Source organism: Protopterus annectens, chromosome 15.part0 (genome assembly GCF_019279795.1).
Source record: "Protopterus annectens isolate FY-2018-M chromosome 15.part0, PAN1.0, whole genome shotgun sequence".
NCBI lineage: Eukaryota > Metazoa > Chordata > Ceratodontiformes > Protopteridae > Protopterus > Protopterus annectens.
In genome coordinates this window covers 251,965,243-251,992,803 of record NC_056749.1, presented here as the reverse complement: position 1 = coordinate 251,992,803, position 27,561 = coordinate 251,965,243, and the positions used below count along the sequence as shown (strand labels likewise).

The 27,561-nt window shown below is 39.2% G+C and overlaps 1 protein-coding gene across 2 annotated transcripts in view; it reads left to right on the top strand.

The window, feature by feature from the left end:
- PTPRR (protein tyrosine phosphatase receptor type R) overlaps positions 1-27,561 on the top strand; it is a 1,539,596-nt gene that overhangs the window by 1,228,009 nt on the left and 284,026 nt on the right. Inside the window, exon 12 of one of the 2 annotated variants that reach the window (XM_044057006.1) lies at positions 11,219-11,332. In XM_044057006.1, the coding sequence (XP_043912941.1) occupies positions 11,219-11,332 (114 nt within the window). Of the gene's footprint in view, positions 1-11,218; positions 11,337-27,561 lie in introns of those variants that run through there. The other variant, XM_044057007.1, reaches the window with a different exon arrangement.

Sequence of the window (27,561 nt, the reverse complement as noted above, 5' to 3'; positions counted from 1 at the left end):
ACAAAATAGAAGAAGGCAATAAAGTAATACAAAATACAAGAAAGTAAAAGCAAACTAATCTTTCCCTCACAGCAAGTTGTAGCAGAGTGTGGGTGAGAGCTTTTCCAGTAAAGCTTTTCTGTCTGGGTCTCCACTGAAAATGGATTTTGATTAAACTTAGTTGGACAAACCTGATAATCAAGAGAAAAATAAATAAATACAAAAGCACAAAGTATGATTTTGGAATATGCAGGATACAGTATATGGTTTGAATGTATGGACATCGTATGTAGTTCATACACTACTCAGACTGTAGTTTAGCTAACTGAAAGTAAAAGAGAAAGCGAGAGAGAGGGAGAGAAAGAGAGAGAGAAAGATAGAGAGAGAGAGAGAAGACAGAAATGTGTTGTTATATCATTTTAATATTTTGCCAAAAACCTCTGAAGGACAACAGTACTTACGATCCATTAAGATTATGGCTGTTAGTGTTCTGACTAGAATGCCACCCTATGTGAAAATAAGTACTTACTTGCCATGAATAAAACGCAGGTGTTAAAACACAGATTCCAGTAATCTTAACAGTTATTGTTAAGTTTTTGTTCCATTATCTTTAAGTATGTCAGGAAGTTAAGGACTAATTCATAACCATGTTCAGAACTAATCCACAATAATATGGCCCACTCCAGCCAAAATTAAATGACTAATATCCTCACTAGCATATTTAGTTACAGCTATTGTACAAAACCACAAAACCACCAGCCACCCCTATAATTACTATAAAACAAGTCCTGTCAAGCATCTCAAAAGCTAAAAACACCTCATCCCTGGACCCTAATAATTCACCAAGTCAACTTATCAGTACCAGATATAACCAACTGTACCCCTGTATAACCTCTTTAATCCTGTCCTTCTCTGGATATATTCCTGAAGCCTGGAAAACAGCCATTGTAATAGTGTTGCACAAGACTGGCCCAGTCATATGTCTCAACCTTATAGCACAAGAACTCTAGACAAAGCCAAAAGTAATGGGGGGACAAAGCCCTGAAATAGAGACAGATTTTAAATATTGCTGTTATAAATGTAGAAAGTTGCTAGCACAAGTTTTGTGTTAGCATGCATTTTCTGAAGGCTATGAACTCTGAAACTGAAATGTATGTCATTATTAGTGACTTTGGTCCTCAGTGATTTGCCTGAAAACCACAAAGTTTATAAGGAGCAAACCAAAACCATGAGGCAAAAATCTGGATATTCTGTGTATATCTGGACAGTTGAGATTTTGGGCCGATCTATGGACCCTAGTTACAATGGACCCATTAGTTTTTCTACCATCATATGTAAAGCTAAGGAACATATTAACTTAATCTTCACTAATCTGCACATTAAATAACCTCTTAACTGTAAATCCTTATCAAGTCAACTTTGTCAAAGGAAGGTCCTTACATTTTAACCTCAATTTCTTTTAAAAAGTCACTGAACAGTAGATAGTGGTTAGGCAGTATGTGCAGAATACCTGGACCGTCCAAGGCATTTACACTATTCCCCATGTAGACATCATTGACAGATTTTGAGTGTAAGTCTTTATATTATAAAGTTCCTGTCATTATTTAGTTAATTCAGACCTCAATGATTTGCCAGAAAACCGCAAATTTTATGAGGAACAGACCAAAGAAATAAGGCAAAAATATGTTTGAATAATCTAGAAAATTCTGGACAGTTAGGAAATATGGTCTTAATTCAGATCCCTGTTGAAATGTTGAGACTTATAATAGTGAGCCCCAAAACAATGAAAAAAAAAAAAAACAAAGCAAAGAAAACACTACTTTTCTTCTTTACAGTTGGTTTTGTGAGGGGGTGGGCACCCTTGCAAATTCCCATATCCCCTGAACTTTCATATATCAACTGTAAGATTACTATACTTTGCAAAAAAGAGAATATAAAAAGGAACGGCAATCTTATATATAGTATATGTAAGATAACTGGACTTTAGCAATATGTAACCCTTTTGTGGCTATGGGCAAAAGCACTCAACTGTTTTTGGAATAAAACAGACATTCTTGCGAAGACAAGTTAAGGAGTTCCTATGAATCTTTGCTATCAGGACAGACTGGCAACCCTGTCTCTGTACTCAGTTTTTTGTAGACTCCTTCGCTGAGATCTATGTCTAACCTTTTGATAGTTCAGATTCTTTGTCTTCCAATTCCTTCACAAAGCAAATAATTACTGAAATACCCAATTAAAGGAACTAAACCTTCATCAGCAGATATCCTCACATTTTCAGCAAATTTATATTACATGTCAAGCAAAGTACTACAGTCACCACTTTCAAGGTAAACCTATATAATTGAATGGGCAGCTTCAAATTCTCCCCTGGTCTATTTTATCTTACATTCCTTAAGTGTGCCGGGAGCATTTGAATGTGAGTTATTGGCTACAGACTAGTACTTGTACATGAACTAAAGATGCCCATTGGCTGCTAACATGTTAGACCTTAGCAGGCATGCTCACTAGAGAATTATGGGTCTTAATAAGAAAACCTCTAAATCTCAGTGAATAATGACAATGCTTCCACCACTCAGTCCCATCTTGTGGAATAAATCAATAACTGGGCTGTTACTTCTAGGAACAAGCAGGCTTATATAGTGAGAAGAAGGAAAGCTTGATGGTGGGGGAGGGCAGGAAAAAAAATCAAAAGAAAAAATCAAAAAGAAAAACGATATCAGCAAATGAAGTTTCAGGAGCACCACCACTGCAAGTACCTGTTCACCAACATCAAAATCTGTCACAGTAGATGTATGACACGGGGAAGCAACAAGTGACTGGATGGTATGTATACATTAACATCGACTTATAGCATGCAAGAATGTGAAGTTTAAATGTCTCTGACTGCATATGGAAATAGAGTGCAAGAGATCAGATTTAACATTTCATCATATCCAAAATGATAGGTAGACACACACTGTGCAGGTTCATTACAGACATACACATACCTACCATACCTGCTTACCCGGAACCCAGCTAAGTTGGTGATATGTGTGGTAGCCATGTCCTAAATGGTCTACAAGGGGTGACATAAGCAGCAACCTGCACACTCTGTGTGGCAGGCAACACACACACATGGTGGTCGGTGTTCAATATAAGCTGATTGATATGGAAATCAGTGATAGAGCCTGTGAAGAGCCAGTATTAACTGGCCTGTGCAGATTTTTAGTGGGAGATTTAAACATTTAATATAAATCACCCACCAATAAACATAGTATTATGACAGATAAAAATGAGCCCTACCAAGCAAACATAACGGACCTTTTTTTTTTTGACATCTTTACATAGGATTTGTTGAAATCCTAGAAACTTCAAAGCAATTCATTCTCACAATCATGTATGCCTGGTCTGTACCCCTCCTCAGGCTGTACCCCCTTTCTCTATGAAGGCTAGGGCAGTCAAAGCTGTGGTGAATTTACTACTTACCCATCCAATCATCTGGGATTTATCTGAAGGATGATAGTATATTCATGGAACTGAGCTATAGCAGGTCCAGGACTAGTAGGTCTCTAATGACACAGCAGGTAAGGCATAGATCAACCTTTAAGAGTCTATAAGACACCGAGTACAGGAGCAAAGCTTCTAGACACTACTGGTGGCTCAGGGTCTTCAAGCTAGTCCTCTTCCTAGTTAGGAACCTCTGGGGTATTTCTACTTGTTTTCTGGCTGGTGATGCACATCCCAAAGAAGGGGTCACACTCAGTAACTGGTCTTATAATGAATATAAGGCAATTAACACCCCTTTAGATCTGGATGATATTCCAATGGCAATTAGCTATGCAAAATAGAAAGGTTTTCTGTCTATTAAATGCAAAGTAAATTGATGACAAATTTGACACTTCAAAATATTATGGACCTCTCCTAAGCAAATGACACATTTATCATGGTATTCCTTTGGAGTAATATTTTTTCCCCACAAGGAGAGTTTCAAAATAGCTGTCTATCTGAGAATGGGATAAATACCAAAACAACAGCGTAGTAGCAAAAAGAGTTTTTGTTTGTAGGTTTGTTTGCTCGTTTGCTGCAGAAAAGGGAACAATAAAACAGCGAAGTTAGGAGAAATCCCAGAAAAGAGTCTGACAGTAGGAAAAGTCAGAAAATATGAATATACCCTCCACCCCCAAAAAAGAGAAATTACACTAAATCAATATGTGCACCAATTAGCATATTTCCAAAACAGGTGCAGTGAACTGCAAGCCTCTTTTGCAGTCATCAGACAACTTTGTGTTCTATAATGCTAGATTCCCTTTAGAAAACAGATCACAGAATCTGACCATCTTTGTCACTTTTTATTTCGCTACATCCTCTGAAAATAGTGTTGCTGTATAAACAATAGGTGGAATATGTATACTCTTAACTAATCTAAAAATAATAGAAATATATAAAATACTTAATGTAATATACAGAGTCGAAGAAGTACTTTTCTTTTCAGTATGTATTCCTTATGACACTTTCACACATAACAGTAATTATAATGCCTGATGTTTTGGTCTTCATTCTGCTCTCATTTGTACAGAACAAGCTGATGTGAAATGTGGGGAAAAGAAAAATCTATAGCATGAATGCCAGTGCCATTTGTGGTGACCTTAGATCAGGCACACATGCATAACACCAAATGAACTGTGTGAAACAATAGGATTAGGGATTATAGCATAGTTGTTAATTGTGGTGTTAAGCCAGCTCTGATGACAAAGAAGGATGAATCCCAGTCTGCAGCCCATGTGGCATCTGTTTGATTAATGGCCAGCAATGACCATTGGGTTGGGATGTATGAGATGGCTGAGGCTGTAATTTCCTTTGAATCCAGGACAAGCATGTGTTCATAGGCCATATCTCATTGCCCACACAGACTACATTAGTAGTGTTGGCACTCTGAAAGGAAAGAGCCTACGGAAAAATTCTGAAAACTGCACTATGATGGCTTCTCTCCTGACCTCAGTCCATCCTCAGCATCTTCTGGCTGATTTCCCCCAAGTGTATGGGTTTGTCTAGAAGAAAGAATATCCCAGTTTTAGTCACACCAGAGATCAGTGATGTGAGAGAGGGTTGTAATGGACAGACAGATTCCTGAGCTTAGGAGGAATTGGGCTAAAAAAGGTTTTATTTCAGTTAAAGATTCAGCAAAAAAAAAAAAAAAAACAGTTCAAATATTTTTTCAAATAATATAATTAATCAGGCAATATACAATTCTCATTATATATAAGATTATAACATTCACTGTATCCATCCATCCATCCACAAACCTTTTTCTCATTTTTGCACATTTATTTTTATTTTTATTTATTTTGTTTTACATTTGTTTACCGGGATAGTCTGACTGGATATAAGTCCATTTTCAGCAGAGGCCCAGGGAGAAAAGCTCCAGAAAGTACAGTTACATAAAGACAGAGTAGAGAAAGTTGTAAGTACAAGTTATAATACACAAGTCAGTAAGATACAAGCATACATTAGAGTAAATGCATTCATAAATATGGTACAAAGCTCCAGACAAGAGGTTTGTCTAAACTTACATATTAGGCATACATTCTATAATAGATCAAGCACAGTTAGCAAGAGAAAACCACAAATTCAGATAATTAGCTAATCAGGATTGAAACAGGGACATAGCCAATGTTTTTGGAGGTGGAGTTTTAGGATTTTTTTGAACTGGGTGAGGGAGGGTTGGTGGGTGAGTATGGCAGGTAACAAGTTCCAGATTTTACCTACTGAGATGGCAAATAGAGAGTCCCCTGCCACATTATTGCTCTTGGATGTTTGTACCAGCAGTTTGTCGGCAGAGCGTAGGGACCTTAGGTTGCTATATGGCTTAATGATATCGTTTAAGGCAGGGGTGTATTCAGGATGGTATAGAACCTTATGGGCTATAATGAGTTGATTATATTGGACCAGGTTAGGCCATTCTAGCCATCCTAGTTGAGATAGGTTCAGACAATGGTGGGTCCTATAGGGTGTTCCTGTAGCAAACCTGGCCACTTGGTGATAGCGTCTAGCAAGTTTGGACAGAGAGGCATTGTTTAGGTTAGTGTAAAGAGGGGAAGCATAAAGTAGGGTGGAAAGTAAGTGGGATCGGGCAATGGTATTTCTTGCTAATGGGGTGAGAAAGGATTTGATCCTATAGAGGGAGCCCAATTTTTTGTTAACAGATTTGATAGTTTGATTAACATGGTAGTCATATTTTAGTGTATTATCTACTGTGAACCCAAGAAGTTTTGTGTGTGAATCTGGGGAGATAGTTATGCCGTTGTTGGATGTTAGAGTAAAAAATGGTGAGGTGGTTTTACTATTAGGGGAGAATATTAGGAGTTTGGTTTTTTGAGGGTTTAAGAGAAGCTGACAATCTGAAAATCATTTTTCTACCTCAGAGAAAGTATTCTGGGTTAGTGTGATAAGTTCAGCTAAGGTGGAACTGTGCAGATTATAGTGGAGTCATCTGCATATTGAATACAAGTGGCCTTTGGGGTGGTAGTGGGTAGGTCATTGATGAAGATAAAGAAGAGGAGGGGACCTGGTATGGACCCTTGTGGGACTCCCAGAGTAATAGGTAGTTGTGTGGATAGGGTATTTTGCCATGATACTGCTTGTTTTCTCTCAGTCAGATATGACTGAAACCATTTGATGGGGTCATTGTTAAGTGACAAGCGTTTCAGGGCTAGGATGAGTAGCTGATGATTGACCATGTCAAAGGCCTTAGAAAGATCTAGGAAGAGAACAGAGGATAGTTTGTTATTGTTTCTGTTTGTATTGATAGTGTTTGCGAAGGATAGGAGGGCAGAAGTAGTGCTATGGTGAGATCTAAAGCCATGCTGGGAGTTGGTTTTGGGTAAGGTAGTGGGATAATTGTTTATGGACGCATTTCTCGAGTGTTTCGGCCAGTGGTGATAGAATGGCTATTGGCCTGTAGTTAGAGAGGTCTACTGAGTTCCCTCCTTTATGAAGAGGTATGACATGAAAGACCTTCCAGAGAGAGGGGCAATAGGTTTCAGATAGAGAGCGGTTTATGATTATTGAAATGGGGTATGCAATGGCCTCTGCACTTTTCTGTAGGTATTCTCCTGGAAGGAGATCTGCTGCTAAGGTAGTGGGCTTTAGTTTAGTGAGTAGAGATCTGATGGTTGAAGTGGATACCAGCTGAAAGTTAAAGGGTAGTTGGGTGGTAGTAGTAGAGGAGGAATACTGAGAGGGGTTGCTGGGGGGTAGTTGGCTAGCTAGTGACTGGATGGTCTTAGTAAAGAAGTTATTGAAGCTGTTAGCAGTTTCCACTGGAGTTTTTAGATAGGATACTGATGGGGTGGGGGTGGTAGTTTGGCCAGGGTGGAGCAGTTTGTTAATGCCTGCCCAGAATTTTTGGGGTTTCTTCTGATGTTTGTCCTGGAGGTGTTGGTAATAGGTTTTTTTGTCCAACAGTATGGCTTTCTTGGCATCATTCCTTAACTGTTTAAATTTAATATGGTCGAGCGGGTCTTTGGTGGTACGCCAATTATCCCATGCTTTATTCCTTATCAAGATTTTAGTTCTGGTGGCCCTTGAGAGCCAGGAGGCTGTCTTAGCTTTGACTCGGAGGGTGCTATTAGGAGCATGGGAGTCTAGGACAGCTAGGAATCTGGAGTTAAAATATGCTACAGCATCATCTGGTGGAAGATTTTTTAGGATGGCCCAATTACATGCTTTGAGTTCATTCTGGAAGGCGGTAAGGTTAACATTTTTGTGGGACCTAATAGTTTTATAGAAGATTTGGTGGTTATTATATACTTTTTGTTTGATGATGAAGGTGAGTAGGTGGTCGCTTAGGTCATCTGGGAGGGTGCCTTGGTGGTTGTTGACAAGTATCCAGTCTAGTATGCTGCTCTTGTTGTAAGTCTTGTTTAACCTAGTGGGTGATGAGATGAGTTGGGTATAACCGTAAAGATTCATATAGGTGGTAGGAGATTCAGTGGAACAGTTGTTCCAGTCTATGTTAACATCTCCTAATACCATAGTTTCATGGGGATAGTTAGATGACTGCCATTGTAGAAAGTCTTCTAAGGTACTAGTGTTGTCACCTGGTGGGATGTATATGCTGGCAATGTATAGGGATTTAATTGAGTTAAGCTGAAATTTGCAGAGAAGCACTTCAGCATTGTTGAATTGGGGGGGGGGGTTGTTGTGGAGCAAGGATGATATCTAGCGAGTTTTTAAACAAGATAGCTACACCTCCTCCTTTCTTAGTGGCACGGTGTAGACGAAGTATATTATACACTGGTGGAATGATTTCACTGTCTTTAATACTTGGTTTCAACCAGGTTTCTGAGAGACACAGTACCTCAGGTGAGTAAACTTCCAAGAGGGCATGTAGGTTATGGAACTTGTTGTTAATACTCCTGATATTTAGGTGACATATCAGGAGAGAGTTTTTAGATCTAGTCTTTGGACAGAAGTTGTTGGTAGTGTTGGGTGGAGGGTTTGTGGGAGAGGTGGGTCCTGGATTAGGGTGAATGTCACCATCCGTCATTAGACCGAGTTGGACAGTTATAGAGATTTTCAAGGCTTTATTAAGTATTTTGTAATAGTATCTGGTTTTGGAGGAGATAGACCATGATCTATTTAGTTGGGACGTGATACTGGTGAAAGGGACAGGTTTGTGATAATTTAAGGGTGGAGCCGTTGTGTTTAGGGTAAGAGCCGAGATGGTTTGATTTCGAGGGTGGTGGAAGCCAAGATGTGGTTGACATTCGTAGATATTGAGGAGGTAGAGGGCAATCAGTGGCGCTGAAAGAGATATGTTGGATCTCATTCTGAAAGTTAGAATTGGGATTGGTTCAGAGTGTGAGTTGGGGATCCATAGGAGGGGTTAGGGAGAGGGGAGGAGATTAGACTTGAGGGTTGACAGTGATAGGACAGGGATGAGAGAGAGATATGGTTAGATGAGTATAAATATAGCAATAGTAGGGGTGGGTGGAATTTGGGGGCAGGGTGGGGCACGAAGCAAGCCCGAGCATAGCGAGGACGAGCGAAGCGGGGCTTATTCCAACCACGAGGTACCACTGGTTGAGTATATTACCTTAGGTAGGTATGCAGAGGTAGCCAAATTTCTGTAATAATATTCTTATAGGTAATATATTTCCTATCTAGTTTCTTTAACTTTAGCCCGTTTTAATACCCTGTAATGTTTGCCGCTCTTACACAGTTTAATAGGTTTAGTAGGAGCAGGCGTAGAATTAGGATCAGTCTAATAGGGTATTGCACAGTGCTATAGACCCAGTTAGGCTCACAGAACACTAATATATTCAAATAAAGATTATGTTATGTGAACCTTGTCTGTTATTCAAGTCCGTGGGACAGGGTGGAGATAGTTCATGTAGGGTGCCGCTAGGGCTATTCTTTTCCCTGCAAGGTTTTCAGTATGAGGGCTGATCAGAGGCCAAGTACCTGGAGATAAATAAGGCAAGAAATTAAGTAAGCATAGGGCAGGCACTTAGGTAGTACGCTACTTCAGCAGTTATGTCGCTAGATTCTGTCTACTGTTTCAGATTAGACACACTATCGACTAAATACAGCTATAATATCAGGCAGTATTCATTAGCCAACATTTAAGATAATTCCACAGTGTTTAGCTTGGCGACTGCAACAATGTTATCAATAAGTCACAGAGCTGGCAACTGTATTATTTACTTACATAGAAAATGCTAGTAACTCTATACTCGGCAACAAATGTTAAAATGACTTAAAATTAAAGCTCTACTAGATAACAATAGTGCCTACGGATTGTTTAGATAGAGGCAATTCAACAGTTCGCTATATGTACAGCAAGTTTATCAGCAACCCTCAGCGTTTTATCAGATGAGTTTAGCTACCAAATCAAGTTAATTGCAACTAGATGCTTTGAATTAGACTGGCTACAGCATACATTCAGTTAGATAACAGGCATTCCACTATTACATTAGTCAAAGTTTTAGTACAAGGTACGTTTCATACTTTTAAGTACATACCGGGCGGTACGATGGAGCCAACTGAGTCAAAAGGACTGAGCGTTTGAATAATGGTGGGTTTCCTTAGGTGTATTTCTAACTTTGCATTTGTAGGAGGTTTGGGGGTGGGGCAGAGCAGGGAAGCGGGGCTTATTCCAACCAGGAGGTACCACTGGTTGAGTATATTACCTTAGGCAGGTATGCAGAGGTAGCCAAATTTCTGTAATAATATTCTTTTAGGTAATATATTTGCTATCTAGTTTCTTTAACTTTAGCCCATTTTAATACCCTGTAATGTTTGCAGCTCTTACACAGTTTAATAGGTTTAGTAGGAGCAGGCATAGAATTAGGATCAGTCTAATAGGGTATCGCACAGTGCTATAGACCCAGTTAGGCTCACAGAACACTAATATATTCAAATAAAGATTATGTTATGTGAACCTTGTCTGTTGTTCAAGTCCGTGGGACAGGGTGGAGATAGTTCAGGTAGGGTGCCGCTAGGGCTATTCTTTTCCCTGCAAGGCTTTCAGTACGAGGGCTGATCAGAGGCCAAGTACCGGGCGGTACGATGGAGCCGACTGAGTCAAAAGCACTGAGAGTTTTTTGTGATGGTCAGGATATCACATTGAAACAAAGGTGCCCTAATGCCTGATTGCAGTGTATCCTACCAAAGGTTTGATTTACTCTGTAGAGAGAATCACAAGTCAGACTGGATGTATATCTAAATGTGGCCTGTATTTGACAAGATATTTGTACATCATGAACCTTTCAGGTTTAAATGAGATACTACAACTAAAAAAAGATGCCACCTACAGTCTTATGCTTAACTTCTCTTTATTCTTCAAATAGGTGGGCATTGCATACAATTGAAAAGGTGAACAAGATGGAATGAAGTTTATTCTTTCTCCTGAAAGCTTTGTAAACATAAATGAGGGGATGTATTTTTTCCTGAACTATGTAGCAGTCTGCCCCAGACAATGTTGCAAATGTTAAATTATGGTGTGGAAATTGCAACGGATGTGATATGAGCAGAATGATTGTAAAGCAAGTTAGTTTAAAATGGTCTTTAGTGTTTGACGTACAGAGGACCTGTACTTTTATGCTGTACAAGACAATACCAATTACTGGCAGTAACTTGCTCAACACTGTACCTTCTGGTGCATGACTTTTCACTGATTTTCAGATACAGGTACTTTGTTAATAGCAATGTGCTGCAGAATCTGGTATCTCTAACCCAACTGTTTTATTGTGTTTAGTGCTGGAATTGGACGCACAGGTTGCTTCATTGCTACTACAATTGGTTGCCAACAGCTAAAAGAGGAAGGGGTCATTGACATATTAGGCATTGTTTGCAAGTTACGAATTGACAGGTAAGCTTTTGCACTTGTCTTCACATGTGCTGTTTCTGTTATAAAATATAATTTATAAGAAGGTTAATTCTAATCCAAAACATTGCTTGCAAATATATAGACAGCCCTGCAATATGCAGACTTTTCTGTGTTCATCATTAAAGGCTTGCCTTAAGATACATATATATATATATATATATATATATACATATATATATATATATATATATATACACACACACACACACACACACACACACACACACACACACATTCATGCATACAAATAATAATGCAATGCACAGAGCAGTAGAACAGTTTCCTTTTTTGATGTTTTTATTTGCTCATATTATATTCAGCTGCTTTCCCCTCACACTATCACATTACTTTATGACTAATGCAAATATGCATTGCTCCAGACTGTATACCTCAATTTTACGGAAAACATATGTATCCATTAGTGATATGCACTTGTAGATAATCTAATTCACATCAGCGTTATACTTTTTTCTATTATTTAGTGACCTAGTCTAGGTTTTATTCTCATGTATGTATGGTCAGTATTTTTATCTGCTTTTCCTACTACCTTTTAAAACTGCTAGAAAAAAATTATTTCAAATTCCAAATATGTCAATGTTTTAGTCATAAGTGATTTTGTAGTTAATGACACAAACTCCACACTCAGCAGATGGAACAGGAACAGGGTGACTGTAAGATGCTTGTCTGATGCCAGGATCTATGATGCCACAAAGGCCCTAAAGTCCCTTAACAAGACAAATATGATGACAACCTAGTGGTGGCTGCAGTGGAAGTTAATAATCTGTGGCTCTCTACCCAGAGGGACATGAGGAGAGACATGATGCAACTTGCCATGCATGTATTAAAGGAAGGAAAGACATTGGTATGGAATGGTAGCTTGCCTTCACCAAGAATTATAGCTAGACATTGACATAAGATAAGTGGATTCAACAATTGTTGAAGTAGTTGATGTCACTCTAAGGAGATCCAGTATGTGCTGGTGTGGGATTAGATGGTAGGTGTCACCAGTGCTTACACCACTCATATCAAGGTTTCTCTGTAGTGACTAAGAACTTGGTTGCTCTCACAATGCCTTTTTTAGGCACTGTTCCCCTTTTGGACATACCAGCATAACACATTTAAACTTAGATTCAGAGAGCATCTTGGAGCCCAAGATGACAGAACTTGAGGCTGTCCAGCAACGCAAAAACATTTGTGTTTGTGCAGCACTGAGACATGGTTTCAATGTAATGACAGTGCTCCCGTGTAGGAGGATTTAGTATGTACCCACCTTCTGGCCCTTGGTAAACTTCAGGGAAGTATCTGTATCTATCAGTAACACCATGACATCATGTCAAATTAACAGTAACCCTAATTCAGAGCTTCCAAAGATCCAAGACATCATTAAGAAATCTTAGTATTATTGCATTGTGAGCTACAGATCCGCATTAATGTTTCACAAAGATCATACCTTAACACTACTGAGGAGTTAACTAGCAAACCAAAAACATTCTTGCTAGGGGACTTTAAGTACCCAAGCATTGACTGGCATATTTACACCTGAAGAAGTAGATATACTGACTGTTTCATAGACTTTGTTAATACCAATATGTCTCATCCATACCATATTTCCCCATTCCTAATTAAATCGGACCACACATCAGTCATTTTCATTGTCAGGTGTAGTGATACCCCATCACACCAAATGAAACTTTCTTTAAGGACTTCTCTAGGCCAAACCTATTTCATCTTGTAGAAGACTTAGGAGGAATTCCCAGATATCCCTTAAAAAGAGACCCAAATGAGCAGGCAAAACATGCATCTCCAAATTTAACTTGCACCACCCCCTTCTGCCTAAATATAATGGCAAATTCTGGAGTAAACCTCTCTGGTGGAACTCCAGTGTTTATAAACTGTATTACAGGTAAGAAATAATGAATAGTTTTAAGAAATCCCATTTCCCTTCGTCAAGATCACACTCAAGTCCTTACCAAAATATGCCAGCAGGAAATTTAGGAGCACTGTTAGAAAATAAAAGCTGGAGTATAAGCATAAGGTTTCTACAAATGACAAAGGATCTAGAAATCTTTTTTTTCAGTTATGTCAGGAAATTGAAGTACAGCAATGCACTAAGCGCATTCATTTCAATATCACTTTTCTGATCCTTAGTATATATCCAATATATTATCAGAGGAAAGCAAAAAAATAAATAAATAAAAACACATATTCCTTCTACAGGCTCAACAAACAGGTGGCCAGATGCACGACACACACCCTTCCCTCCTGCCATTTCTGTGCCCTGCCCCCAAGCTCCTTCAACATAACTGCAGCTTTTGCACTATAGCAAACAGTTGCTACAGTTTATACTCTGCCTGCGCAGAGCACTACTTTTGCACTATAGCAAACAGTTGCTACAGTTTATACTCTGCCTGCACAGAGCGCTACTTTTGCACTATAGCAAACAGTTGCTACAGTTTATACTCTGCCTGCACAGAGCACTACAATGCTCATGCTTTAGTTTAAAAGCATTCTCCTTTTTAAACTGTAGTTTATACCCTGTCTGCATGGACCATGACAGCTCTCTAGTTTTTAGTTGAAAAAATGATTTTTTTTATTTTAAACTGTGGCAAATTGCTTGCTACAATGCTGCAAAGAGTTGTCACAGTTTATTCCCTGCACAGAGTGCTACAGCACTCAGGTTTGACCCTAGACAAACCTTCTTTTAAAATCCAGTGGTGCATTAAAGAAATATTGAGATTAGCTGATCTTTCCCCCAACACTTTGTACCGAGAGCATTTGCGTCTCTCACCTGCCCTAGCTACACTACTGCAATAATCTATTGTCTGGTAACAAAACTGTAAAAAACGTAACTTTATTTTGCAGACAACTAATGTAAATTGTCAAAACTGTCTCTTGTATGTTATTGCATTTTACTATTGGTAAATTTCAAAACTATTTCTTTGTATGCACTTCTTTTTACTGGTGCTCACTTGAGACAAGATCATTGCTGAAAAGGGCTAGTTCACCAGCTCAACCACCCATTTATCCAAACAAATAAATAAATAAATTGTTACCCACTGCGAAGGCTGCCAGCCCAGCTAGATAGAATTTTATAAAATACAAATGCAAGAGAACTATATGTTATGCTTAAACTTTATGTGCTGAGTTTCAAAAATGTAACCACAGTGCACTCTGCTGAAGAACAGCAGAAATGTATATGGACTATATGCCTATGCAAATGTATGTTTTCATAGCAGAGGTTGGGACATACAGAGTTAACTTGCAAACTCTGAGAAAATAAGTAAAGAGTTTTATGATCTGAAGTTGGTTTATCTCAGCTAACAAACAGGATGTCTAGGCTAGAGGCTTCTTTCTGTTGTCTGAAAACAGAGGTAATTACAGGTTTCCAAGGTAATTGTTTTATGACTTCTAGTTTCAGGCAAGCTTCTAAGAGATAAGTGTCAGCTTTGAACAGATAAGTATTTTTCATAGAGACATGTTAAATTCTGTTTATATCTGTTTAGCCTGGGAACTAGATGCAGGTGTCAAATAGTGATGTCATCTAGCTAACCCAGCAGTAATGTGTATTATTAATTTAAGAACTATCTCAGAGAGAAAGTCAGGGCATTTTGTGTTTTGTTCTGGACCTGTAAACACCTCTTCAGCACTTCTCATCTATATCTGCCTGGCTCTGTAATTAAGACATTTAGGGCATAGTAGATCTTAAAGATAGGAATATAGCAAGAGTACTCTAGATGTTTTCTGTATTAATGTGTTCTGCAATGTTGTTTTAAAGTATTTTCTGTGATTCTGAACTCTGATGTCACTGTGCTGAGTTAATGAGTATTGTCTTGTGCTTTTATTATTTATTATTAAATATATTTAAACCTTTTAATTGTGACTGGTTTTGTATAGAGATATTTAAGCTGTTAGCTAATTGTATGTATTTGGTAACACTGTACAGGCCACTCTAAAATAGCCTTAAAGTCTTGGCATACTTACCATTTGGATAATAGTAACATTACACAGTAGAATTGGTCACCCTTTGTAAGGGCTTTAGAGTAGCTGATAAGGGAGGTTGGTGGCAGGTGGTAGTACCGTATAGTCTGGGCAGAAGGGAGCATAGCTAGTGAACCTGTGCCAGCCTTCTTCAGGGGTGTCTGAGTGTTTGTATATAAATCAAATCTCAAAGTGCGCATGCGCGCGTGTGTGTGTGTGTGTGTGTCAGCTACTTGGGCAGGGACACAAAGCACTGGTTGGACAGAGAGGGTGCTGGGGGTTTTGGGCTAACCACTTGACTGAGATCTGAACCCTATAGCTGTGCCAGTGGGGAGTCTTATTGGGAATCTGGAGAGAGAAAGAGAAACTAGTCCCAGACTGACTGTGATCCCTGTGTGCTCTTAAGGGAAATTGTACTTTACTGTGTATGTACTTATCATCCTCCCAGTGTGCACATCCCTCACTGGTGTTAGTGGTGAGGACTGAGGCTTCTTGATTACTGGGCCAGTGCAGAGGCATCACACCCACCCCCAACAATTGAGTTTCTTCTGAAATACTTTGGAACAAGTTTTAAAACTCCTTTCAAAGACTAAAAATTATATATTCATTGAACCAGACAAAATATAAGGCTAAATTATCATCAGCATAAAGTATGCAGTATTTGAATCTCTAGTTAAACTATTCATCCACAGCCTATCAATAGGGTTTGTGCCTGATGTATGGAAAAGAGTCACATTGACTTCCTTAAATAAGATAAGCCCTTCTTTGGACCTGGATAATTTCAGGGCCATCAGCTTCACCAGTGATTCTTAGCAGAACTCATTTATGCAAATATAGACAACATAAGTGGTCTAGACCCCAGTTAGTTGTGAAAGACCGGTACTGCTTCATGAATCTAGTAAGTTTCCTTTAAAAAGTTACAAAGGCTCTAGACAGTGGTTGCTCAGTGCAAGCTGCTTATCTTGATTTGGCCAAATCTTTTGCATTATCATCCACTCTGGTGTCATTGAGAAATTAGACATACGTGATGTAATCTTCTGTATTCATGTGCGGTTTATATTGCACTGCAACCTGGATATTCGACAACATCCCTCTGTGAATGTAAAATGGTAACTACTGGCTTAGGTAAAAGAATCAGAGCTGAGCCCTTTAGATGGCAAGTTTTCTATAATGTCTACAACTGCTATTTTTAAAATGAATGCATTTCTTTGTGCAATTTGTTATATTAAGTTAGCAATCCAAGACATTCTCATGTATCAGAATGCAAACACAGTGCAGAAGAATCTATTATTTAGGACAGAAGTTTCTGCTAGCCATTGTGTAAAGTAATTTATTACGCACAATACTCCTATTAATATTCCTGTTAAAATACACAGACTGGACTTGACAATTTATTTATATACATTTGTAGTTTCTAAAGTCATTAGAATTTTTTTTATTTTATGGCAGTTTTTCCAAAAATTTCAGGAGGATTAAAAATGCCAAAAGTTTACCAATACTGTTTGATTGCTAGAATTGGTAAAGTATTTATGGTCATAGGTTTTCTCAATAACAAATATTACTGGGTTCTGTTCAGGTCTGTATCAGGGCAATTTGTATTAAAAAGTTAAGCTATATAATCCTAAATCTTTATTACCATACAGCACATCTTTTACCAATCTTAAAACTCCCAAATTGCTTATTTACATAGTTGAAACTTTTCAAGATATGGTTACAAGTAAAGATTTATAAAGTGCTTCCTTTTTTGCAACCATTTATTAATAATCCAAATATTTTGATTAGTATATTTTCCTTTTCCAAAATGTTTAACTACATTACATTTTATAAGAACTCTACAGGTGTCATCTAAGAAATTATCTGAAATGAACATTTACCTGTGGTCTGTACTGCTATTGTTAATATAAAAATGTATACAATTTAGTAAAAAAAGAATATAATGGTGGGTACTCATGGATGAATACTGCAGACCTGTGCAGTCCTATTAGCTGAAAAGTCTGATGCATGAGGCAGATGACAACTAAAATAGACATATTGGCATTTTTCTGGATTCACTTACACCTCATGAATGACCAATACATGTGCTAATTAGCAGTGTTTTGTGTGCGATATGTCTATGAACCCCAGCCATTACTGGTGGTGCTTACGGAAAAAACAAATCAACATTTAAAGATGGTTATTGCATCTTTGTTAGTTAAAAATCTACTACAAATCAGATGGCATTAAAACACAATATAAATTATATATCAATATGGAAAGGACATGATGATTTGTTAAAACATAATCACATATGTAGTCTGGATCGGGTACAGAGGGAGTGAGAGGGGAAATTGTTGGACTTTATTTCAATTTAAACAGTTAGATATTATTATCCAGATATTGCAATACAATAAGCTGTTCAGAGACTTTGTAACAATGCTGATAAGGAAGCTAAAGCTGAACATTATTTTACTGCATTATATTTATACAAGATATTTCAAGTTCTAATTTTCTTAAACTTCTCAAGAGATTTCAGTTTCTCATTTACTAAAAATCCACATGAGATATTAACAATATACAATTGTTTTTAAGGCTCTGTCTCTGATAGCTGAAAAGTTAGGAATATTTAGCTGTGCTACTACACAAGCCACAAAAGAAGACAGGCCATGGTCCCAATTAGGACATCAAGCTGTTAGTCCATGTTAGGTCTCACCAACTACAGAAATGTGAACTGGCTGACCCAGGAAGGCCTGTTTGCCTGACCACAGATGCAACAACATATGCTACCAGTGGACCCTCCAGGTCTGTTTCCACAGGATGACCTTCATCATCCTTCAGGGTGACTGGTGTGGGGACTGCTGTAGACCCAGCTTCTGGTATGATGTTCTGTACAGAGCATATTGGCTACTGACTCACCTTTCCCTACCTCATTACTGATCCTGTGGGAAAAAAAACAGAAAAATAAAACTACAAAGCAAAATAATTTTAAAAAGGGTGAAAAACAGAATAGTATAGGACATAAATACAGTGGTTAGTGTTATGTGGTGCAGTTTATTTAAACAGTTTATAGAAGGAAAAGAAATGAGAAAAGCAATTTAAAAAATGTCAATGGAACACATTAGTATACAACAGATTATAACACATGTATTAGGTACACCAACATAGGTGTAAGTAGTACTGTTTAGAGCTGTAACACAGTAACTGGAAGAAAACAAAGCCAATGAATAACAAAGCCTTATAGTTAAATATTAAAATTATATCTCTCTTTATATATATATATATATATATATATATATATATATATATATATGTGCATGAGTGTGTGTATTTATTTACACAAACACACACACACACACACACACACACACACACACACACACACACACACACACACACACACACACGCACATGCACATACATTTTTCTCAGTAGCGGTGAACATGTTAAGTATAGTAATATAGTAATGGCAGCAATAGTGTAAACCCCACCACCTGGAGAGCCTGGCCTACCATTTTCTGGACTCTTTTGAATTGCTCCAAAGCAGAAAACAAATATCAACGAGCACAGCATATCCATTATACCAGAAGACCCACTACTACTGAACAGTTACACAACAAAAAGAGACTCCTTACTGTCATATTGTGACTCTCTCGCTCTCTCTCTCTCTCTCTCTCTCTTTTTCCCCCTAACCTCCACTTCCCACTGGTAGAGAAAGTTTGGATGGTGCCTGCTCAGACACTATATTTATGTTGGTACAGTGGCATCAATTGCTGTCATGGTGAATGGATGCCAGTTGTCTACTTTCTATAGGTAACCTTCATAATCCTCCAACAGGTGGCTGCAATGCTCCATGTGCAGCAGGTATAAAAATATTCTGTACTCATTGCTGCATCACTCAGGAGTCTTTCAAGAATCTGATCTAGCTAATGCCATATCTATTTAGCAGGTCATGTCCATCAGCAGAAATGGTATTCAGGACACACTGCTTCATATTGTGGACAGCACATGATGCACATTGATGGGCAGTTCAGTAGTGCAGTGCCCATCTATGGTAGTTTGATGCAGGTGGTCAGTAGCATAGACAAGCGTGACATTGTCATAGACAGTCTCCACAGGCATACGTGTACCTTTTGTGGCCTCCATGCCCATGCACAAGCAGGATGGGAAACTGGATATCAAACATGACCATGGTCAATTGTGCAATGTGAACTCTAATTAGCATGGTCAGGCTTCCCATACATGCATACCATATGTGACTCAAAGTCCATTGTACAAGGAAGAGTGGGTCCCTAAGTATGGAACTGGGGTGATAACACATTGTGTTACTGGTAAGATTTGGAGATGATCACACTTAATCACCCCATTCATAGTAGCTGCATTATGTGGTCCATTTTAGGGAGATAAAAACTGTGGTCATTCTTTTGAGGGAAATAGTGTTACAGCAAGCAAGAAAGAGAAGCCAAAGAAAATGGATGTCAGAGTGAACTGTCATAAAAAGTGACAGCAGACAAGATAAATGGTGAGGAATCCTAGCACAGCAGTCACTAGCCCCATACAGTGTCACACAGTGGCTGCAACATGGATGCGATAGGATGTTGAGGACTCAGGTTGATAGGAAACAGGCAGGACTGGTTGCAGTCCTGTTGCAAGAATTCATCTGGCTAGGACACAGGTGTGATGACCCACCACTGGACCAGTAATCAAGGAGCCTCAGTCCTCACCACTGGCACCAGTGGGGGACGTTCAATGGGAAGATGACAAGTACACACACAGTATTTCCAGATGCAGTTCTCTGCAGCTAGTGCAATTTCCCTTAAGAGCACACAAAGACCACAGTCAGTCTGTGGCTAGCTTCTCACTCTTTCTCCAGATCCCCAATAAGATACCCACTGGCACAGCTATAGAGTTGAGTCCTTAGCCAGGGTTGCAAGCCAAGTCCTCCAACACTCTGTCCAACTAGTTCTTCATGTCCCTGCCCAAGTAGCTGGCAGACACACATTTGGTGATTTATTTTACAACACACACACACACACACACACACACACACACACACACACACACTGGCACAGGTTTACTAGCTATGCCCCTTCCTGCCCAGAATATAAGGTAGTTTTCACTGCCATCAGAACCCATTATCAGCTACTTTAAGGCCCTTAACAAAGGGTGTCCAATCTCACTGTCTAATATTAATACTAATGCAAATGATAGTTTGACCAAGAGCAAGGCTGTTAGAATTGGCCCACACAGTGTCACCAAATAAATATACACGTACTCTCAAAACTTAAATATTTCTACATAGATCAGCCACAATGAAAGGTTTAAATATATTTAATAATAAATAATAATGGAACATGAAAATACTAAATTTATGTTTACAGTGACATCAGAGTTCAAACCACAGGAAATATTAAAAACAACATTGCATGACAGTCTCAGATAAATAAAGAAAACTATCTAAACTAAGCGTCACTATATTCCCGGCTGAATCTAAGAGAGTTATATTAGAATTTAAGAGCTTACTAACAGAGCAAGGCAGACGTGGTAAATGGATCTTCTAGTTGTTGCTTAGGTCCAAGACAGAATGCAAAATGCTCTGTCTCACTAAGATAATTCTCAAAATATTATCTCAAATATTACTGCTGGGTTAGCTTGCAGAATGACATCACTTCTTGTCACCTGACTTCTAGTCCCCAGACCAAAACAGCCATTGATGGCAGCTGGTAGCATTTAGCATCTACCTGTAAAAATATACAGACAGGACATCTCCTCAGATCTCTGGCAGATGATTGAAGTCATAAAGCAATTGCAATCTTTCATGCTTTCAAAACTAGTAATGAGTTCACCCTAAAGACAATACAGAAAGTTTCCTAGCACAGACTTTGTCTCTCTTACTGCACTGAAAACTGAAAGATACCATCTTTTATGGCCTAGCCATAAAGTAATTTTATTTCAGTTATTTTTCTGAAGTTTGATGGACTGAAGTTAGCCTTCTGTATTCCAGTTTCCACTGTTAAAATATATATATTTAAACAGTTACAATGGTACATATACATTGCTGTTCTCTTCCAGTAGGGCACACTGTGGATCCACGTTAAACACAAGCATTTTACAAATACCTTTTCAACACACACACACACACATGTCTGTACAAGTAGTTTGATATACACGTGACATACAGTTCAAGTACATTTGTAACACAAGCATCTTATATAAATCATTTTGATATTCACCAATGACATATAATTATTTACAAAATTCCAGCTAGCTGTTCTAGCAGTACCTCCTTTTGTCACAACAGGAATCAGGAAGAGAGTTTGCAATCCTTTGGGGTAGGGGGAGCAGCCAGCCAGAGTGGTGGGACAGCAGCATGTTCAGTGAGAGACCTGTCGCATTGTGTCTACTCACTGTTGCATATGCACACAGACATCAGGATAGACTATACAGTGTGTTGGATCTCTAGTATTATTTGAACACATAACACTATTAGCATGGATACAAGGGACAACATGGTAGTGCACATGGCCATAGCTGCTGTAGCGCACTGTCAGAACAGTCAAATTATAGCAGTGCACATGGCTGTGACAACCACATAAGTGCTAAGGACAATGAGAACATTGGTTGACATAAATTATTCTGCATACCGACACAAATCCACATGTATACCCACAGGTTTACCAGAGTTTTAGTGGCACTAAAAGCATGGCAACAGCTGGAAAGTTCACCACACAGGACGCTGCATGCCCTACATGTACATAGTGGGCATATCTTTTATAGGGATAAAGTAGATAAAGCCTTTTTGGATCAGGTGTGGTCTGGGACTGGTGCAGGACATCATTATAGTGAGTATCCATAATAGGATCACAAATATGTTCCTGTATGCGAAGATGAAGGCTCAGGAAAAGCTAGGTACAGCTTGACTGCTGGGGTGTTCAACTAACAGAACAGTATCTCACAGACACAGAAGAAATCTTTCTATCCATCAGTGTTGACAATCCAACAAACTTCATACCTGGTGGAGGATTAGATATGGGACCTAGGCTGGTGATGACTGCCTAAGTGTCTGTACAGGATACCACAGATGAGTTATGGCACATGCCATTCCTTTAAAGCATTGCCTAGCACCTGTGCATGACATAATCAGACATGCATATCTGCATTTATGTCAGCCAGCGATATTATGACTGCAATAAAGACAACCTGCAGCTCAAGGTATGTAGGTGCCTGTAGCCTATATGCCCATAGTCTATGTACTTTTTTTGGCATGTAGCAGTCTATCTGCCACAAAGTGGTGGAAGTTACACAATACGCATTCACAAGTTCCACTGGTAGAAAATCCTGCACAGGTTGACACATGCCTGATGTCGGTTTAGAGTTAATAACAATGAGATCATGCACCTGGCATGGTTTGAGGATACAATAGCACTACCTCTCTCCCAAATGGGGGGGGGGTATGCAGAGGTCAGGGATGAACTTCTGGCATAAACCTGTGCTTTGCACAGGTCATTCCAGTTGTGTCAGCCGCACCATGATAGTACCATCACGGGCAGCATCAGAGGGTTTCCCCATGTCTAATGTGTGCACACAGATCACTGGGGAGAGGTCTGGAGGTTGTCATTGCCACCATGACTCCAGAATATTCCTAGACTCGGGTGTTACCATTGGCATTAATCAGTGGACTTGTGGATCTGTGATCCAGGGAAAAACAGACCAATAGACACTAATCAGATGATATCAGAGCTGCTCAGTGTGCAGTTTTACCTGTACAAATATCTTCAGCCATTTTAAGAATGCTGCCACTTATAGGGACCACCTCTTATAGGGTCTTGAATAATTCATGCTTGTTAAGGTCAGTGAAATCCCAGCTGGCATCCAGAAGTGCATCAACGTGACTATGGGGAATTGGGCACTATGGTCTTGCACCATTCCCAGGATAGTCACAATCTTCAAACTGTCAAAGGTTGCCTCATCTTATAGGTGTGGACATTCTCTTGGATGTGACTCACATTTTCCTTTTGACTCTATTGTAGCCTTCACCCCAGCCATGAACTTTCTCATGGCTGGGGCCAAAGCTCATTCAGTTCTACTTTGAATACATCTCACAAGATAGTTTACTCAGGGTCCCACAGCTCAAGGTCTGATAGCTGAAAAGTTAGGAATATTTAGCTGTGCTACTACACAAGCCACAAAAGAAGACAGGCCATGGTCCCAATTAGGACATCAAGCTGTTAGTCCATGTTAGGTCTCACCAACTACAGAAATGTGAACTGGCTGACCCAGGAAGGCCTGTTTGCCTGACCACAGATGCAACAACATATGCTACCAGTGGACCCTCCAAGTCTGTTTCCACAGGATGACCTTCATCATCCTTCAGGGTGACTGGTGTGGGGACTGCTGTAGACCCAGCTTCTGGTATGATGTTCTGTACAGAGCATATTGGCTACTGACTCACCTTTCCCTACCTCATTACTGATCCTGTGGGAAAAAAAAACAGAAAAATAAAACTACAAAGCAAAATAATTTTAAAAATGGTGAAAAACAGAATAGTATAGGACATAAATACAGTGGTTAGTGTTATGTGGTGCAGTTTATTTAAACAGTTTATAGAAGGAAAAGAAATGAGAAAAGCAATTTAAAAAATGTCAATGGAACACATTAGTATACAACAGATTATAACACATGTATTAGGTACACCAACATAGGTGTAAGTAGTACTGTTTAGAGCTGTAACACAGTAACTGGAAGAAAACAAAGCCAATGAATAACAAAGCCTTATAGTTAAATATTAAAATTATATCTCTCTTTATATATATATATATATATATATATATATATATATGTATGTGCATGAGTGTGTGTATTTATTTACACAAACACACACACACACACACACACACACACACACACACACACACACACACACACACACACACACACACGCACATGCACATACATTTTTCTCAGTAGCGGTGAACATGTTAAGTATAGTAATATAGTAATGGCAGCAATAGTGTAAACCCCACCACCTGGAGAGCCTGGCCTACCATTTTCTGGACTCTTTTGAATTGCTCCAAAGCAGAAAACAAATATCAACGAGCACAGCATATCCATTATACCAGAAGACCCACTACTACTGAACAGTTACACAACAAAAAGAGACTCCTTACTGTCATATTGTGACTCTCTCGCTCTCTCTCTCTCTCTTTTTCCCCCTAACCTCCACTTCCCACTGGTAGAGAAAGTTTGGATGGTGCCTGCTCAGACACTATATTTATGTTGGTACAGTGGCATCAATTGCTGTCATGGTGAATGGATGCCAGTTGTCTACTTTCTATAGGTAACCTTCATAATCCTCCAACAGGTGGCTGCAATGCTCCATGTGCAGCAGGTATAAAAATATTCTGTACTCATTGCTGCATCACTCAGGAGTCTTTCAAGAATCTGATCCAGCTAATGCCATATCTATTTAGCAGGTCATGTCCATCAGCAGAAATGGTATTCAGGACACACTGCTTCATATTGTGGACAGCACATGATGCACATTGATGGGCAGTTCAGTAGTGCAGTGCCCATCTATGGTAGTTTGATGCAGGTGGTCAGTAGCATAGACAAGCGTGACATTGTCATAGACAGTCTCCACAGGCATACGTGTACCTTTTGTGGCCTCCATGCCCATGCACAAGCAGGATGGGAAACTGGATATCAAACATGACCATGGTCAATTGTGCAATGTGAACTCTAATTAGCATGGTCAGGCTTCCCATACATGCATACCATATGTGACTCAAAGTCCATTGTACAAGGAAGAGTGGGTCCCTAAGTATGGAACTGGGGTGATAACACATTGTGTTACTGGTAAGATTTGGAGATGATCACACTTAATCACCCCATTCATAGTAGCTGCATTATGTGGTCCATTTTAGGGAGATAAAAACTGTGGTCATTCTTTTGAGGGAAATAGTGTTACAGCAAGCAAGAAAGAGAAGCCAAAGAAAATGGATGTCAGAGTGAACTGTCATAAAAAGTGACAGCAGACAAGATAAATGGTGAGGAATCCTAGCACAGCAGTCACTAGCCCCATACAGTGTCACACAGTGGCTGCAACATGGATGCGATAGGATGTTGAGGACTCAGGTTGATAGGAAACAGGCAGGACTGGTTGCAGTCCTGTTGCAAGAATTCATCTGGCTAGGACACAGGTGTGATGACCCACCACTGGACCAGTAATCAAGGAGCCTCAGTCCTCACCACTGGCACCAGTGGGGGACGTTCAATGGGAAGATGACAAGTACACACACAGTATTTCCAGATGCAGTTCTCTGCAGCTAGTGCAATTTCCCTTAAGAGCACACAAAGACCACAGTCAGTCTGTGGCTAGCTTCTCACTCTTTCTCCAGATCCCCAATAAGATACCCACTGGCACAGCTATAGAGTTGAGTCCTTAGCCAGGGTTGCAAGCCAAGTCCTCCAACACTCTGTCCAACTAGTTCTTCATATCCCTGCCCAAGTAGCTGGCAGACACACATTTGGTGATTTATTTTACAAACACACACACACACACACACACACACACACACACACACACACACACACACACACACACTGGCACAGGTTTACTAGCTATGCCCCTTCATGCCCAGAATATAAGGTAGTTTTCACTGCCATCAGAACCCATTATCAGCTACTTTAAGGCCCTTAACAAAGGGTGTCCAATCTCACTGTCTAATATTAATACTAATGCAAATGATAGTTTGACCAAGAGCAAGGCTGTTAGAATTGGCCCACACAGTGTCACCAAATAAATATACACGTACTCTCAAAACTTAAATATTTCTACATAGATCAGCCACAATGAAAGGTTTAAATATATTTAATAATAAATAATAATGGAACATGAAAATACTAAATTTATGTTTACAGTGACATCAGAGTTCAAACCACAGGAAATATTAAAACAACATTGCATGACAGTCTCAGATAAATAAAGAAAACTATCTAAACTAAGCGTCACTATATTCCGGCTGAATCTAAGAGAGTTATATTAGAATTTAAGAGCTTACTAACAGAGCAAGGCAGACGTGGTAAATGGATCTTCTAGTTGTTGCTTAGGTCCAAGACAGAATGCAAAATGCTCTGTCTCACTAAGATAATTCTCAAAATATTATCTCAAATATTACTGCTGGGTTAGCTTGCAGAATGACATCACTTCTTGTCACCTGACTTCTAGTCCCCAGACCAAAACAGCCATTGATGGCAGCTGGTAGCATTTAGCATCTACCTGTAAAAATATACAGACAGGACATCTCCTCAGATCTCTGGCAGATGATTGAAGTCATAAAGCAATTGCAATCTTTCATGCTTTCAAAACTAGTAATGAGTTCACCCTAAAGACAATACAGAAAGTTTCCTAGCACAGACTTTGTCTCTCTTACTGCACTGAAAACTGAAAGATACCATCTTTTATGGCCTAGCCATAAAGTAATTTTATTTCAGTTATTTTTCTGAAGTTTGATGGACTGAAGTTAGCCTTCTGTATTCCAGTTTCCACTGTTAAAATATATATATTTAAACAGTTACAATGGTACATATACATTGCTGTTCTCTTCCAGTAGGGCACACTGTGGATCCACGTTAAACACAAGCATTTTACAAATACCTTTTCAACACACACACACACACATGTCTGTACAAGTAGTTTGATATACACGTGACATACAGTTCAAGTACATTTGTAACACAAGCATCTTATATAAATCATTTTGATATTCACCAATGACATATAATTATTTACAAAATTCCAGCTAGCTGTTCTAGCAGTACCTCCTTTTGTCACAACAGGAATCAGGAAGAGAGTTTGCAATCCTTTGGGGTAGGGGGAGCAGCCAGCCAGAGTGATGGGACAGCAGCATGTTCAGTGAGAGACCTGTCGCATTGTGTCTACTCACTGTTGCATATGCACACAGACATCAGGATAGACTATACAGTGTGTTGGATCTCTAGTATTATTTGAACACATAACACTATTAGCATGGGTACAAGGGACAACATGGTAGTGCACATGGCCATAGCTGCTGTAGCGCACTGTCAGAACAGTCAAATTATAGCAGTGCACATGGCTGTGACAACCACATAAGTGCTAAGGACAATGAGAACATTGGTTGACATAAATTATTCTGCATACCGACACAAATCCACATGTATACCCACAGGTTTACCAGAGTTTTAGTGGCACTAAAAGCATGGCAACAGCTGGAAAGTTC